Source organism: Corylus avellana, chromosome ca2 (genome assembly GCF_901000735.1).
Source record: "Corylus avellana chromosome ca2, CavTom2PMs-1.0".
In the NCBI taxonomy this organism is placed as follows: domain Eukaryota; kingdom Viridiplantae; phylum Streptophyta; class Magnoliopsida; order Fagales; family Betulaceae; genus Corylus; species Corylus avellana.
Window position 1 is genome coordinate 14281212 of NC_081542.1, and position 15864 is coordinate 14297075.

At 34.6% G+C, this 15864-nt stretch overlaps 2 protein-coding genes across 2 annotated transcripts; one reads left to right on the top strand and one right to left on the bottom strand.

Annotated features, from left to right (window-relative positions):
• Positions 1–1081: 1081 nt before the first annotated feature.
• Positions 1082–1870, bottom strand: LOC132169106 (uncharacterized). Its single transcript, XM_059580191.1, has 3 exons — positions 1867–1870; positions 1350–1698; positions 1082–1241 (listed from the first exon to the last, which is right to left on the bottom strand). The coding sequence occupies exons 1-3, from the start codon at positions 1868–1870 to the stop codon at positions 1082–1084; spliced, it is 513 nt and encodes a 170-aa protein (XP_059436174.1).
• A 5134-nt stretch (positions 1871–7004) lies between these two features.
• On the top strand, positions 7005–15749 carry LOC132168545 (peptide chain release factor APG3, chloroplastic). Its single transcript, XM_059579544.1, has 15 exons — positions 7005–7184; positions 7341–7397; positions 8449–8529; positions 8640–8697; positions 8794–8897; positions 9344–9395; positions 10018–10067; positions 10958–11023; positions 11121–11285; positions 11731–11803; positions 11951–12083; positions 13465–13522; positions 14408–14455; positions 14839–14922; positions 15099–15749. Exons 1-15 carry the CDS (start codon positions 7032–7034, stop codon positions 15168–15170), a joined length of 1254 nt encoding a protein of 417 aa, XP_059435527.1. The 5' UTR covers positions 7005–7031; the 3' UTR covers positions 15171–15749.
• Positions 15750–15864: the final 115 nt, after the last annotated feature.

Below are 15864 nucleotides of genomic sequence, written 5' to 3' on the forward strand. Positions count from 1 at the left end.
TGTTTTTATTTTAGTAAGTGTAATTTTGTCATTTTTAAAAAATTGGAGATACATTGTCATTGTTTTGGTAATTTGGGAGGTAAATTGCCGCAATTGATAATTTGGATGGTAGATTGTCATTGGGGTGGTATTTTGAGGGGATTAAGTGAACTTTACCAAAAAAAAAAAAAAGTAATGCTACTCTTTACGTCTATTTATCATACTCATTTTACATGTTTTAATACGGCACGCCGACGAGTATGAAATAAGTAGAATAAATAAGTGTAAAGAATAGCATTACTCTTGAAAAAAGTGTTATGTGTTTTGAATTGTTTGTGTAATGTGTTTATCTTAAAATAAAAGACATTAAACAAAAACCTTGAATAAATAAATAAATCTTATGTCACCATCTTTCTATCATTGATGCATGTTGGATAATATCCTATTCCTTTCCAACCATTATTAAATGGGGTTTGGTATAGGTGCTTAAAAAAAACCCCACAATATATGTATTGTATATTTTTCAACGGTTAGGATTTAATTTTATTTCTTCTCTTTCTCATAAAAAAATGTCTTTGGTTCATTGGTTCAAGAAGCTTTGAATATGTGACAAAATGGCATTGGGGTGATAGTAGAATAATACAAGAAAAAAAGAAGAAGTAAGTGACCAACCGAAGAGAATAATAGTGATGGTACTTTTCATGCTAATATTAGATGAGACATGTACATGAATGAGGTTTTGGAATGTGTCCCCTCCCAATTGAGTGAGTTCTCTTGGATATTCTCTTGTTTATATTCTCACTATCTATGTGTTTAGTGGTCCTTCCCACTTAGTTTTTTTCTTTTTGTTTTCATGCCCAAAAATATTTAAACTATATCTTTAATAAAAGAATATTAATGCACATTTCTTCTAGTGACACATAGCCCCACATTTTTGTAAAGAAAAAGAAGGATAATAAATAAATAACTGGCAAAGTTTTTCTCTTAATTAAGTTGAAATAATTTTTTTTTTTTTGAATAAACGATTGATCTCATTCAAAAATATCTGGGGAAATACAACATCTAGAGCATAAAGCTCTAAATACCAAGAGCTAAAACAGCTCTAAACAATAAGAGCAAATTGCTCTAAAACAACTATATCATGTACAACCTCCGGAACTTCTTCCATCCAAATTCTATCAACCCCCGTAATTTCAGCTGCCCTTGCCAATCCATGAGCTGCTTCGTTTGCGGCACGGCGTACATGTTCCATTCTCCAGCTCCTAAAACCCAGCAAAATAGCATGGATAACTTCAATAATTTGGCCAAAGTTACACCAATTTGCCCCTCAGCTAATTGCTTGGACCACTGTTTTGGAATTCCCTTCCAACATAATATTTTTGAGGCCCAAATCTCGACAAAATTCCACGGCGCAAAGAGCCCCCATCGCCTCCGCCACTGTAGGGTCCGGACGTCCTTCGAAGGCAAGACATGAGGCTGCACACACTTGGCCCATGTAATCCCGAACAATGATGCCCACTCCAAAATGCCTAGAAACTGGTTTCACCGACACATCCCAGTTTGCCTTGTATGTGTTATAAACTGGCGCTGTCCACCGCAGAAAAGGAGTAGGCTCGTTGGGTGCTGTCTCGGCTTTGTCCTCCTGCTGCTCAATAGATTTTTCCCATAGCTGCCATTCTGTCTCTGCCTCTTTTGCCAACGCCTTTGGAATAAATTTTTCTAATACAATCTATTAAACTGATATTTATCTTTAGAATATATGAACTTACTCATTATTAAAAATGCATGTTAAAATCACATGCTCCGAGAACAAATGTCAATTTAATAGACTAAATTAAAAAGTTTTCCTTCAATCAAATTTGAAAAAAAAAATTGTCCATAAACTACCCATTATCCTTAATGGTTGAATGGATGTATTGCTGGCATTATTATTAATTTTTTTTTTTTTTAACATGTCCGCACAAGTGGGGGAGTATTGCTGGCATTATTACACTCCCAAATAACAAATAATTCAAATACAAGAGACTTTTAAAACACACAAAACATTTTTTTTTAAATTGAAAATAAAAAATACCACCCAAAAAAAAAACATTAATAAAAAGAGCCAATAATATTCTTTTTTTATTTTTGAGAAAAGCAGAACAAATACAAAAGAGTCCGTGCATGCAGTCATGGGTATCAAAGACTTTTACACTTTTGTTCTTTTTCATTTTTGTCAAAAGTTATCAATGGCTTTTTTGACGATGGCCAATAGGAAGATGCCATGTATGTTGATCACATGTCAGCTGGGGCCCCGGCTTACGTCAGTTGGCGGCTTTGGGAGAGCAGAGAGCTGTATACGGCGCTAGCACTCTCAATCGCTTTCTTTTAGTGCGACATCGTTTAGCAACATAGACGGCTCTAAATATAAGACCATAATGTAATTGACTAAAAATATGCTCTTATGGGTAATATTAAAGAATATCATTGCCATCATTGCATAAAACCAACATACCATTGGCAAGTCACCCAATATCGAAACCACCAACCAAATAAGAGTTGGAAGATATCATTCACTAATCCTTTTTTTACTTTATTTTAAGTATGCTTTTCAAACACACTCCCATGTATATTGGTCCCAAAAATTTCTCGGACACGCTGCCGTGTTAGGGAGGAGGGAAGAACTCATCCCCCAACCTTTTTAGATTGGTTTATCTTTTATTATTTCTTTCTTTATTGTTCTTTACTTTAGGTTTTAAAGGTCAGACCTACATTCATCCATTCACCTCAAGCATTCATGCGTCTTCTCTCCATCTTCATTGGTCTGCTCTCTTATTTCCTATTGGTCCCAAAAATTTCTCGGACACGCTGCCGTGTTAGGGAGGAGGGAAGAACTCATCCCCTTAGCCTTTTTAGATCGGTTTATCTTTTATTATTTCTTTTTTTATTGTTCTCCACTTTGGGTTTTGAAAGTCAGATTTACATTCATCCATCCACCTCAGTCATTCATGCATCTTCTCTCCATCTTCATTGATCTGCTCTCTTATTTCCTATGACTCCGATCTCAATGGCTGTACTACATTTGCCATTGCTACTAAGGATATTTTCTAGCAAATCAATTTTCCCTCCTAAGCTGTATTCTAAAGAGCATTTTTAACCTTTAGAATTGTCTTAGATTCAGATCCGAACTTAAAACAACTTTTGATTTGGTTGATATTCAAACTCAATAGCCTAGAAGGAGATCTTTCAACTGTTGTACATATGCCTCTTAGCCTCTAAAATTCACTCAGAAGCTGGTCTTGGGCTAAGTTTTTTTAAGATTATCTTGAGAGCACTTTTGATTAAGGGCCACCACCAACTTTGCTACCAGCATTCCTGTTCAACTTTCTCTTCTAATGCCTTCCTTCGGAGCAATGAGTTACTAGGCATCTGTCTAAATTAAGTTTCATTATTGTTTTTTTTTAATGTATTTTTGTGATTTTTGTTGTTGGTTTGTTTATTGCTCATAGTTTGTTTTCTTCTTTTGTATCTTAAAAAAAGAAAAAAAGAAAAAAGGGAACTTTAAAAAGCCCCCTTAAACTTCCAGCCGTTTTGAAAACCCCTCATGAATTTCCAAAACTCTCACTTAGGCGCCCTGAACTTTGGTTTTCTTTCACTTTTGACCCTTTTAACGTTAAAGTCAAACAATTTGACTTTTCATACCCATTTTGCCCTTCCCTAAAACTACGTTGTTTTGTATCCTAAAACTACAACACCTTTCAAAAAAAAAAAAAAAACTAAAACACCTACCCAGCCCAAAACGACGTCGTTTTAGGCATTAATTTTATTTTATTTTTTTAAAAAAGCAAAATTAAAAAATAAAAAAAAGGGGAAATCGGGGGTGGCTTTAGCCACTCCCTTGGCCAAAATGGGGTGGCCGGACCACCCCACCCCCTGGCCGATCTGGGGGTGGTTCGACCACCCCCATGGCCAAGGGGTGATGGAAACCACCCTTGACAAAAGGGATGGGGTGCATTTGGGGGTGTGGGACCCACCCCAAGGGCAAAAGAGGTAGTTCGGCCACCCATCACGGCCGATATGGGTGGCGAGCACTACCCTGAGAATGAGCTCGACTCCTCGCTCCCCTCATCCCCTCCCCTTTTTGGCCTTTTGGGGGATGGCGGACCACCCCATGGCCAGCGACCCACTAAACCGATCCAGGGGGGGTGTCGACCACCAGGTTTTTCTTCTTTTTTTTTCCCTTTTTTTTTGGCTTTAAAAAAAAAAATCAATAAAAATTAATGCCTAAAACAATGTCGTTTTGGGCTGGGTAGGTGTTGTAATTTTAGGACACAAAACGACGTAGTTTTGGGGAAGGATAAAATGGGTATAAAACATCCAAAACGACGTAGTTTAATGTTAAAAGGGTCCAAAATGAGAGAAAATCAAAGTTCAGGAGACCTAAATGAGAGTTTTGAAAATTCAGGGGGAGTTTTTCAAATTGGCTGGAAGTTTAGGGGGGTTTTCTGAAGTTTCCAAAAAAAAAAAAAGTTGGAAGATATTACAAAGGGATCAAATTTTTCTTTAAATTATGTTTGAAGATTTTTTTTAAAAAATTTTTAAAAAAATTCAATTTATTAAACTTCTAACATGCATTTTGAACGCATGTCAATTTAATATAATGAGTTAAAAGAAATTTCTCATATCCAATTAAAAATATATATATTCTATTGTCAACAACATCATCACACTCCAAAGTTCAAACTAACAAAAGAACCCATAAATACAACATATGCGGGCACTTAATGATTCTAATGATTTGCTTATTAGCATATGGACTAGCACTAAGCTCTACAAATTGTATTAATCAATATGAACATGTGTAGTCAGGCCACAAAAAGTAAAAAGGAAAAAGTAAAAAGTAAAAAGTAAAAAATAAAAAATAAAAACTAAAGATGTTGAGTTAAAATTAAAGAGCGAGCATTTCCAGTGGCTTATATGCACTTAATTTTTTGGAAAAATTTTATTAAAGACTCCGGAACTTCCACTTGATTTGATAAACCACTCAAACTTCAAAATCTCTTAATTTAGTCCCCTGAACGTTCAATTGCTCTCAATTTGAACCATTCTGTCAGATTTTAAACGTTATATGGCGTTTATACCCCTAACTTTTATGTAAAATTCAAACTTCCAAAACGTTTTTTTATTTAAAAAAACAAAAATCAGGGATATTTTGGTTTTTTTTTTGTTGGTATTTTTAATGGCTAAAATAGACCGAAGGGTCCAAATTAAGAGCAATTAAAAGTTCAGGGAACTAAATTGAGAAATTTTAAAGTTTATGGGGTATTTCAAAACGAATGAAAGTTCAAAGGTTTTCAGTAAAGTTTTTCTTAATTTTTTTTAGCCAAAATGCTAACCAAACTCCTTAAAAGCCCTTCCATTTGATTAGCCGTAAAATTTTGTAAAATGAATATTTATTCCATTTGTTTATGGTGTCACACACACAATAATATTAGGATTTATGTGGTTCCCTCAATGTGAGGTACATCCACAAGCGGAAATGATCATAAATAAATTCACTATCAAAGATGGAGTACAAAAATAGTTATAAAAAAAAAAAAAAAAAACTCAGAACCCAAAACCTTAATAAATCCAAATCTTACTATCAGTAATTATAAAAGTCACTATTGTGTTACTTCATGAATGAAGTGGCTTTTAAAATCACAATTTAATCAAAATTTAATAATAATTCAGGGTTTGATACCTTTCAGCCCCTTGTGGTTTAACGATTTTATTTTTTGCCTCATTGGTTTCAATTTGTATTACAAATGGTACTTGAGTATTGGCAAAAAACCGAGATGGTACCTCCGTCTAAATTCCGTTCAAAATTTGACGAAAAGTCATATCAACACCATTAAAAAATTGGCACATGTCCATTTATTAATTAAAAATACAAAATTAAAATTCTAAAATTAAAAATATTAAAAAAAATGGGAAAAGAGCGTCCCATTTGGCCCTTAGGGGGTGGGGCCTTGGGGTCGTTTGACTATGTGTTGATTTTTTAATGGTGCTGACGTGACTTTTCGTCAAATTTTGGACGGAGTTTAGATGGAGGTACTATCTCCGTCTTTTGCCATTACCCAGGTATCATTTGTGGTACCAATTAAAACCGAATGACAAAAAATAAAGTCGATAAACCACATGGGCCGAAAGGTATTTGACATGTAAAACCTTTTAAATTACAAATCTGACCATGAAAATTCTATTTTTACAAAATAAAAAATAAATATAAATTAAATAAACTTCCTGCCTGCAACCAATGGCCCGTTTGGGAGTGCGATTTCAATAAGTGTGATTTTAAAAATTGCGTTTTAAAAATTGCTATTTTTTAAAATCGCACAGGCGTTTGGTAAAACATACTAAAAAGTACTTTTTTTTTTATCAATTGAGTGTTTGGATAACATTAACATATAATTGCGGTTTCATGACCAAATTACCAATAAGGATGAACAAGACAGAGAGGATGAAGAAAAAAAAAAAAGAAGAGAAAAGAAGGGTTTTAATATATTTTAGGTGGGTATAATTGGTATTTTTTTCATTTCCATTCTAAAAAAGGTAACTATTGCGCCAAATATCTTTTTAATAGAAATCGTGATTTTGTTTTAAATTCGCACTTTTTCAAATAAACATCCTCTAATTAGCTTATGAAAATCCCATAATTTTTTACGATTTTAAAATTTACGTTTTTAAAATTGCAATCCCAAACACCATAAAATTATAATTTGATTTAAAATCACAAATTATTTTTTTAAAAACGCACTCCCAAACGCACCCTTAATCGAAAGCTTTCTTTACTTCCATTTAACGCTTTATAACCATCACGAGCAGCCAAAAGGACTGTCACGAGGTGCCTTATCCGACCGACGGGTTAGATAAAACCTAAGCTGATTCGATACTCATCTTAATTCCTAAACGGGATTACGGTAATCCACTACCCAAACAGGCCCCAATATCAAACTTTATCTCTTCGACTGGAACAGAAACTTTCTCTTCCACTCTCTCTGCTCCTCCCAAAACCTGCTAAAACCACAAGAATGAATAGCTTAACAGCGAGCTCGACAGGTCGAGTTCTAGCAACGTTGAATCAGTTCCCAGAACGACGTTGTTTTCGGGACCAATGGAGAAGAGGTTGTCTCGTCATTCGACCTTCTCATACGCACAGAGCTCGAAGAATCGTTTGCATGGCGGTCCGTACAATTCCTGATAAAGAAATATATAATTTTTAGGGAAAGAATTTTATTTTTTTTGTTCGCTTTGGAATTTATTTTCTGGGGAAACAAACGGGGCCGAGGAGTTTTGTGAATTTTGTGCTTATTGTTGTGTTCTTGTTTGATGAAATGCAGGAACCGTATTTGATAACGAAGCTGGAATCTGCAGAGAAGACGTGGAAGGAGTTATCGGTATGTTTTTTATGAATAGCGTAATATATTTGAATAAATTTTTTCACCGTTTGTATGTGGGGTGTGTTCTGAGGCAAATCATCCTTGCTGAATTAATTTGTTGTCATTGTACTTATAATAAAAAAATAAAAAATTGTTCTCATTGTAGTTGTAAGGCATGAGAATGTTTTGAAGTGCATTTCTAATTCCGAGTATGTAGATAATTGATTGGGAAGTGGGGTTTGATAGATTAGCGTGTTTCGGAGTATTGAGGAATTTGATAAAACTAGAGTTTTACACGTTTGCTGATACAGACTCTGGAATAGTTTGCAATTATTTGGGATGGGGACTTATGAAGTTGGATTGAAACTTAGCAAAATTAAGTGTTAGAAGGAGGGGAGACTGGTGTGATAATTTTAGCTCAGAAGATGGTGGGGTTGACTAATGTTCTGGATAAAGAATTGTATGTATTATTTCCCAACGGAGGGAAACACATTATATGCATCACAAACTATGGTGGACTGATTAAAGTGATGTATCTGAAACTAACGCTTGGTTATTTGGTAAAGCGATTCTGGGATTTTGGCCTTCTGAGTATGAGAGAAATAAGTGGTCAATAAATAAACACAAGTGAAGTATAGAATTCCCATGGTTTAGAGCGACTATAACCATGGAAGAGCAATGAGAGCTCCCTCTGTGGAGATCAGATTAACATTTCTCATAAGGCTGGAACATAGGGCTTGAATGAATTTTCAAATCCAATTCAAGACAATTTAGTTCAGATGTGATTGTAGGCCAACCATTATAGTTAACCTAGTCGTTGTATCATTTCCTCGCATAGTCCCTTTGAACTCTTGCAGCAACTGGTATGCACGGCCCATAGGCATAGTAGGGAATCTGAAGACAAGCGTGAAATAAGTGTAACAAATTTTGCATGGCAGAGTGGTACATTTACCATCTTCGCTAAAGGCTGTTTCCCTTTTAAGAGGAGCTTAAGTTGAGGCTTTCAGTGATTGGCCTATGAAAATCTAGCTCTTATGCTCAATTTGAATCTACCCAATTGATATTTTAGGTCAAGCTGGCTGATCCAGATGTCGTTTCAAATCCCAGCGAATACCAAAAGTTGGCACAATCTATGGCTGAGCTTGATGAGGTACTGCATTTAATTTTGCTCTTTCTCATGCTGGGTTTAACTTGGAACTATCTGCTGCAGTTAGTTTCATTTTTAACTGACATAATTTTTCCTTTGTTCTGGACACATAGGTTGTATCAACCTTTAGGAGATTCAAGGACTGTGAGAAGCAGTTAGAAGAGACGAAAGGTTTACTTCCTCCTGTTCACTTTCACAAAAAACTTTTAGAAAATTGAGCTTTTGTGTTGACAGTCATATATCTTCCTCACATATTTATCATGTCAGCTTTAGCAAAAGAGGATGCCAGTGATGAGGATATGGCAGAGATGATATCATATGAAATTGACTCTTTATCCAATCAACTCAAGGAGCTTGAGGAGAAACTTAAGGTTGTCCACTTTGTATCAGTACATTGGTTTTTCATATACATATTCCTTTTCTTTTATTATATTTTGTAACTATGTGCTTCTTCAAATGCTTGATCTGTTGTTTAAGATATTTTTTTTTTGGTTTATCTTCTCAAATTTCATTTTTCTAAGCAATATATCATTTTACTATATTTATTGTTTTACTTATTTGATTTCAAGCAGCTTCATTTAAATGGGACTTGACAAACTTGATCTGATATGAGATCTCTTATCAATTGTTAATTTGGCAAGCATCTCAATTTGAGCTCCAAAGGAAAACTCTATGATTTTCCGCATCATTTTATTGTGATAGTATTCTTTCACTTATCTGATTCGGGGTTTCCTGTTGTTTTTCTTTGTCTCATTTATTTAGTTTATTTACCTTTTCCTGTGAATCTTAAAAGGTGCAATGTCATTTACATTGGTAGGTGATACTGCTACCCACTGATCCTCTTGATGCAAGAAATATAATGCTTGAAGGTAAACATCCTCTTCTGCCAGTGAATTAATTGTACTATCTGATTGATTTTTAACCAAATATAATTTCTAAAGTGGTTATGGGAATGGTAAAAACTGGAACCTTATACATGGAAAACTGGACTAAATGATCAACTTTGATCAATGGTGTTCTTCCTTTTGTTTTTTTTTTTTTTTCCTCACAAGTGGTGTTCCAACTTCTACAATATACAGAGAGAAAGCCAGAATTTGGCCATTATGCTACTCCTTACGTAATACTTCTCACAGAACTAGCATTTTACAATTAACAAAATGAAACTAATTAGCTGCTGATCTTGATTACGACAACAAGCCACAGCATGGGTGATGTAATCTGTCAACCAAGCTTTTGTCAAATTCATACCAAATTCCTTAGAGGATACAAATGCTTACGAGTTGCTTTCCCCTCTTTGAAATAATTGTTTGATTGCTTTAAAATTTTGGAATTTTTTTTTTTTTAAATGCTTTAGATGTTAATTTGCTCTACTGACAAGAATGAAAGGAGAGTATTGTGCTCCTTTTGTGATGCTTAACTAAGGTTCTTCTGTTCGGTAATTTCTTCTGTTTCATTCTGAATCTAAAAATTTGTGTTTTTCTTCTTTTGCAGTAAGGGCAGGTACTGGTGGTGATGAGGCTGGAATATGGGCTGGTGATCTTGTAGGTACATGCTTCGTTTTTTCCTTCTGAATATATGGCATGGATTCATGTTGAGTTGTGTACAATATTGCAAAACAAAACAAATATTTACTATTGTTTTATACAGAAAAGTTTTTTTTTGATAAGTATTTATTTTATACGGAAAAGTTGCTGACCTTGAAATTAAAGGTTTTACCATTGACGCCAGATAAATGGGTTTAGCTTACGGCATACATGGATTATAATGGATCATGTTTGCCAAACATTCCAAATACAAAAACACACTCTTCAGAAAATAGTTACCAAACGAAATACTTTTCAAAAAACAAAACACAAAACACTATTAAAAAAATAAAACACACTTTTTGGAACGCTTCCTACACCTTATAGGAGTATTTTGAGAAAACTGTTTATTTTTTTCAAGTGTGGATGCTGACTTATTAAAAGAGAGAGGTAGCTGCATGACCATCCCAAGGGAGGAGAGGGATGGCCGCACGGCCACCCTCGAGGGTTTTTTTTTTCTCCTTTTCAGACTACCCCTGACTTCTCGCTTTTCAAAAACACTAAAATACAATTTTCAAAAAGTTTACCGAACAATTTCTTCTATGAACCCCATAAACAACGCTTCTCAAATGTGGACTTCTGCACTTTCTATCACATCAAAAGCACTTTTCAAATCCAAACACAAAAAAAACTTTTCAAAACACTTATCAGACATACCCTTGGTTTCTTGATATAGTTCCTGGGATCATATTTGAGTTAGTTACATGCTTCTGCATTATTTTCGCCCTTCGTGTTTGCTTTCTCAAATGAATGGCCTAGGATGTTCAAAAATATTTTGTACTAAGTAGTTATTCTACTGAAAGTGCTTCTTCATATAACCTAATGCTCCTTCCATTTTTTATTTCAAGGTCCGTATGTATCAGAAGTACAGCGAACGAAACTCTTTGAAGTTCACCCCCTTATCAAGCTCTGATGTATGGCTCACTAACTTTCCATGAGAATTATGTGTAAACCATTGTTTTGATGTGATTCACAGATTTTTTTTGTATATTTATTTTGTTTACTCATAAGGCTGAAAAAGGAGGGTTTAAAACATACGTGATGGAGATCAAGGGGAAACGTGTTTACAGCAAATTAAAATATGAGTCTGGTGTTCATCGGGTTCAACGTGTTCCTCAGACAGAAACACAGGGTCGTGTACATACTTCTACTGCTACAGTAGCCATAATGCCAGAGGTAGAGTACATTTCTAACATAAATAACACATTCCAACTGAAAGAATATTCATGTCAAAACATTTTTAGCTTTAACTAGAATCTCATGTGTTAGGAAGCACTGAGACATAATCAAGTTTCTCAAGTTTTTTTCAGTCTAGTCTGGGGAGGCAGCCATTTTTACTTGAAAAGTTGTCTTGACAATTGATTTTGCATGCAATTACTTCTTTGCTAAACTGACTGACAAGTTTTCACAATGTTGATACCTGGATCCATATTTGTAGAAAATGTCTTGAAAAGTTTAGTCTAAGGCTGTGAAAGAGTCTGGATATGCTTGTTCTTGTAGATGTGATGTTGTTAATGCAGTTTTTCTCATTTATTTCTATCATTATTGCATTATATATATATATATATATATATATATATATATATATAAAATCTTTGACTTATGCTATATCTGGATTTAGGCAGATGAAGTTGAGGTGGTAATCGACCCAAAAGATATTGAACTAACAACGGCAAGGTCTGGGGGTGCAGGAGGTACAATCCTGCAAAAATTGTGAATATTAGTTTTCATTGAGTGATTTGCTTTTCCATGGTTCATTTGTGGGAGGAAAAATGAAAAATAAAAATAAAAAGAATGGAACATCTTCATTAGGTCATTTCTCGTGGATAAATATCTTGCAGGCCAGAATGTGAACAAGGTGGAGACAGCTGTCGATCTTGTCCACAAACCAACAGGAATCCGCATCTTTTGCACAGAAGAAAGGACTCAACTCCGGAACAAGGATCGTGCTTTTCAGTTGTTGAGAGCAAAACTGTGAGTGTCAATTTTACCTTGCGTTAATGCTCATTATATTGTGCTCATATAAACAGACACACACATATTGGTTTGAGTTGTACAATGTTTTCATTTTTCAAGAACATTATTACCATAAAAGAAAAGTTTGAATCTTTTGTGAGGTGTTTTTATCTTGAGGGACAGAAGTTAATCAAAAGCAGTGTTTTCATTTCAATCTTATCTTTATTTTATTTTTTGTTCCTTTTTGCAGCTATGATCCTTATACAGTATCTTCTTATTTATTTGTTATATTCTTAATGGCATGGTCTGTTATGCGCAATTAATAATTTATAGGGGAAACTACACTTACACCCCTCAAACTTATATCCAAATTGCAATGTCCCCCCAAACTTTAAAAAGTTTCAATTGACCCCTCAAACTACATTGTCCTTTCCTTTAGCCCCCTTCCATTAGGATTTTTTATTAAATCCACTTGAAAATGGGTAAAATGTCCATATTGCCCTTGTCATTTCTGTGAAAATACAATTATGACCTTATATTGAAAAAGACTTTCTTGGCCATGGAGATTCATGGTCTGGCAACGGGTCTCCTACAGTGGGAATTTTTTTTTTTTTTTTTTGTGATGCAGGAATATTATTGTCATTTTTTATAATTTTTGTTGGATTTAATAGAAAGCCTTAAATGAAAAGTACACATATTCCCCTCCAACTATCCACCCCATTGTCAATGTCTCCTCCCAAATAAAAAAAAAAAAAAAACTACCAATTGTGTCAATATCCCTCCTATACTACCAACAAAATGTCAGTGTCACCCCTAAGGACAAAAATGTCCTTCATAATTTTTTTAAAAAAGATCTTATAATAATAATAATAATAATAATAATAAAAGCAAAAAAAGAAAAGAAAAACCCCCTTGGCCAAATAGGCCAACCTGGGGGTGGCCGAACCACCTCTTGGCCATTTGGGGGTGGTTTCGGCCACCCCAGGCCGGCCATAGTGGATTATAAGAATATTTGTCTTATTGAAAATTTTTTAGGGTCATTTCTTTTTGTTGGCCTTGGAGCGACATTAACATTTTTTTGGTAGTTTATAGGGGACATTGACACAATTGGTAGTTTAGGGGGACATTGACAATGGGGTAGTAGTTTGAGGGGGGTATGTATACTTTTCCCAAACCTTAACAAAGGAGGCTAAGTGAAGGGGCTAGGTAGTTTGGGTTGTCAATTGCAAATTTCTAAAATTTGGGGGACATTGCAATTTGGGTATAATTTTGAGGCGGTAAGTGTAGTTTTCCTTAATTTATAATTTCATACGACTTTAAAACTGCATGTTTTTCCTTCTGCTTTTTACCCCCTTAAATTATCTTGGTGCGTTTATGATGACCCTTGTACTCACTACAGGTATGAGATAAAAGTAAGAGAGCAGCATGAGAGGCTAAGCAATCAACGGAAATTACAGGTATATCTTAGCTTTAGAGGATATTTGAGATACATATGAGATTGCAATTATGGCAATGAACAATACTTCCTTGGCATATTTCACATTGGAAATTGATTTCTTTTGGTGGAAATTTGAGTGTACTATGAATGTAATATACATTGGTGACTCTTTGAAGTTAAGCGAAGATATGATAATTAGCGACAGTTATTTTTAACATATGTTTCAATCTTCAGTTTTCCATCTTGAAGGCATTATTATTATTTTTCTTCTTTGTTAACTTGACATTACATGCAGAATGGTTATCCTATATGCTGACCAATGGAAGAAACATTTAGGTAATTAGAGATCTAATAGGATAGCTTCTGATTTGTTCTACATATATTTGCATACCAACGTGCTCAGGTATGAGAGTCATTGATGCTATTTTTTTTTAAAGGTGGTTGTCCTGCCTCTTTTGTGACAATACTTGTCTAGAACACCTCCAAATGCACCAAAAACTACATAATGTTGTGCAAATAATTTTTTTTTTTAAGATTTGGTTTGATGACTCCTAGGGAAGATGAGTCTTGATCTGTATCCATCTAGTGTTTACCATGAAGGACTCCAGGAATTTTATATCTTTATGCTATCAATTCTTAGAAAATTTATTTATTCTAATACTGAATGATAGCTAGAGGATTGGCAGTATTATTGCTAATACCTGCCCAGTTGCCATTACATACGTAGTCTCCGACTTTTGATGTCTGGTTATGGATTGAGCAGTCGAACTTGTTTGCCTGGATACAATTGATGGTGTCGTTGCATAATTCCAATTTTTCTGGATAACTTTTTGTTTACATGTCCTAAGATTTGGTTTTTAGGCATTGGATTAAAGTATGTCTCATGGTTGTTATCAAAATGCAGGTTGGCACAGGTGCTCGCTCAGAAAAGATTCGGACATACAATTTTAAGGTATTTAATATTTCATTTACCATTTTTCGTTGAGCTTAATATTAGGATCTGTGCTTTCTTAATATTTTGGAGTCCACTTTATACCCTAATAAAAGGTTATTAATAATTATTTGAGTTTATTGAAAGTTACTGGAAAAAGTCAAGAAATGCCCAGAGATAGAGAAGAGAACTCTTTTTATCAGTGTGTTGGTGAGTAAATAAGACATTATATTGGGAGGCACTTAGTGCTGATCCGAAACTAATTGTTGTGCAAATTGTTAGTTTGTCTGGCTTTCTTGAGGAAGGGTAATTTTGTGATTGAGATAAGTCATAAACGTTCATCTTGGTGCTGATAAGCTTCTACGGTTTTGGGGGAGTTCATAACACTTCATTCATTCAATTAGGACAATCGGGTTACGGATCACCGGTTGAAGATGAACTTTGAGCTCACTTCTTTTCTTGAAGGTGATATAGATAATGCAGTCCAGGTACTGTTCTTCTCGGACATTAGTATTTCTCTTGTTATTGATGCATGACCTCTTTTGTTTCTTCTAGATTTATTTTAATCATAAATTATGCTCAGAATTGCAAGAAAATTATTAATTTAAAATAATAAAACACAGCGTAATGATCTCCATGCCACTGAAATGCCTGTTTCTTGCAGGCTTGTGCTGCTATGGAGCAGAAGGATCTACTAGAGGAACTTGCGGAGTCCGTAGTTGCTCCAACCGGCTGATTTCCAGCATTTATGGCAATGTGACTAAAAATTTCAAAGTTATTGGACAAGATATGCAAACGAAGGAAACAATATCTGCCACAAGAAGCTGGTGTCTTCATGTAGAACATTCTCATTTAGTTTGCTGATACTTTGTCTGAATATGAGGCATCTTTTAAATGCAAATACAGATGAAATGACAAGGTAAATGGTTTCCGGATGCCTCGTGGGAGGAGTCACCATTTAAATTTTAAAATTGTAATTCCATTGTATAAAGGTGACCTGTAATCTTTGTATTCATATCTAACCAACAAAAAAAAAAAAAAAGAAAAAAAGAAAGAAGAGAAAAGTCTTTTTCATTTATAGTTTCATGAGTCATTGCCTTCAGCTACTGCATATGAATCTAGCTTCCTCTTGTAACAAGTATTTCCCAGAACCTTGTATGTCTGTGGTTCCCTTGTATCACAATCATGGTGAAATGTTACTGTGAATTCAGAACCTATTGTGTCGCAGAATATAAGTAATGGCTAGTGGTGGTGGCAACTCGTGTTTGTATGTTTTGTTTGTGGGTCGTATCAAGGCATGAGTATAGGACTATATAGAGTAATTTTTATCTGACTTATGCATTATGCGGGAAGAAAAATGCTAGACTTACAATTGGTTTATAATGGCTTTAATGATTTTATTTTTATTTTTTTGACATGTCCACATAAGG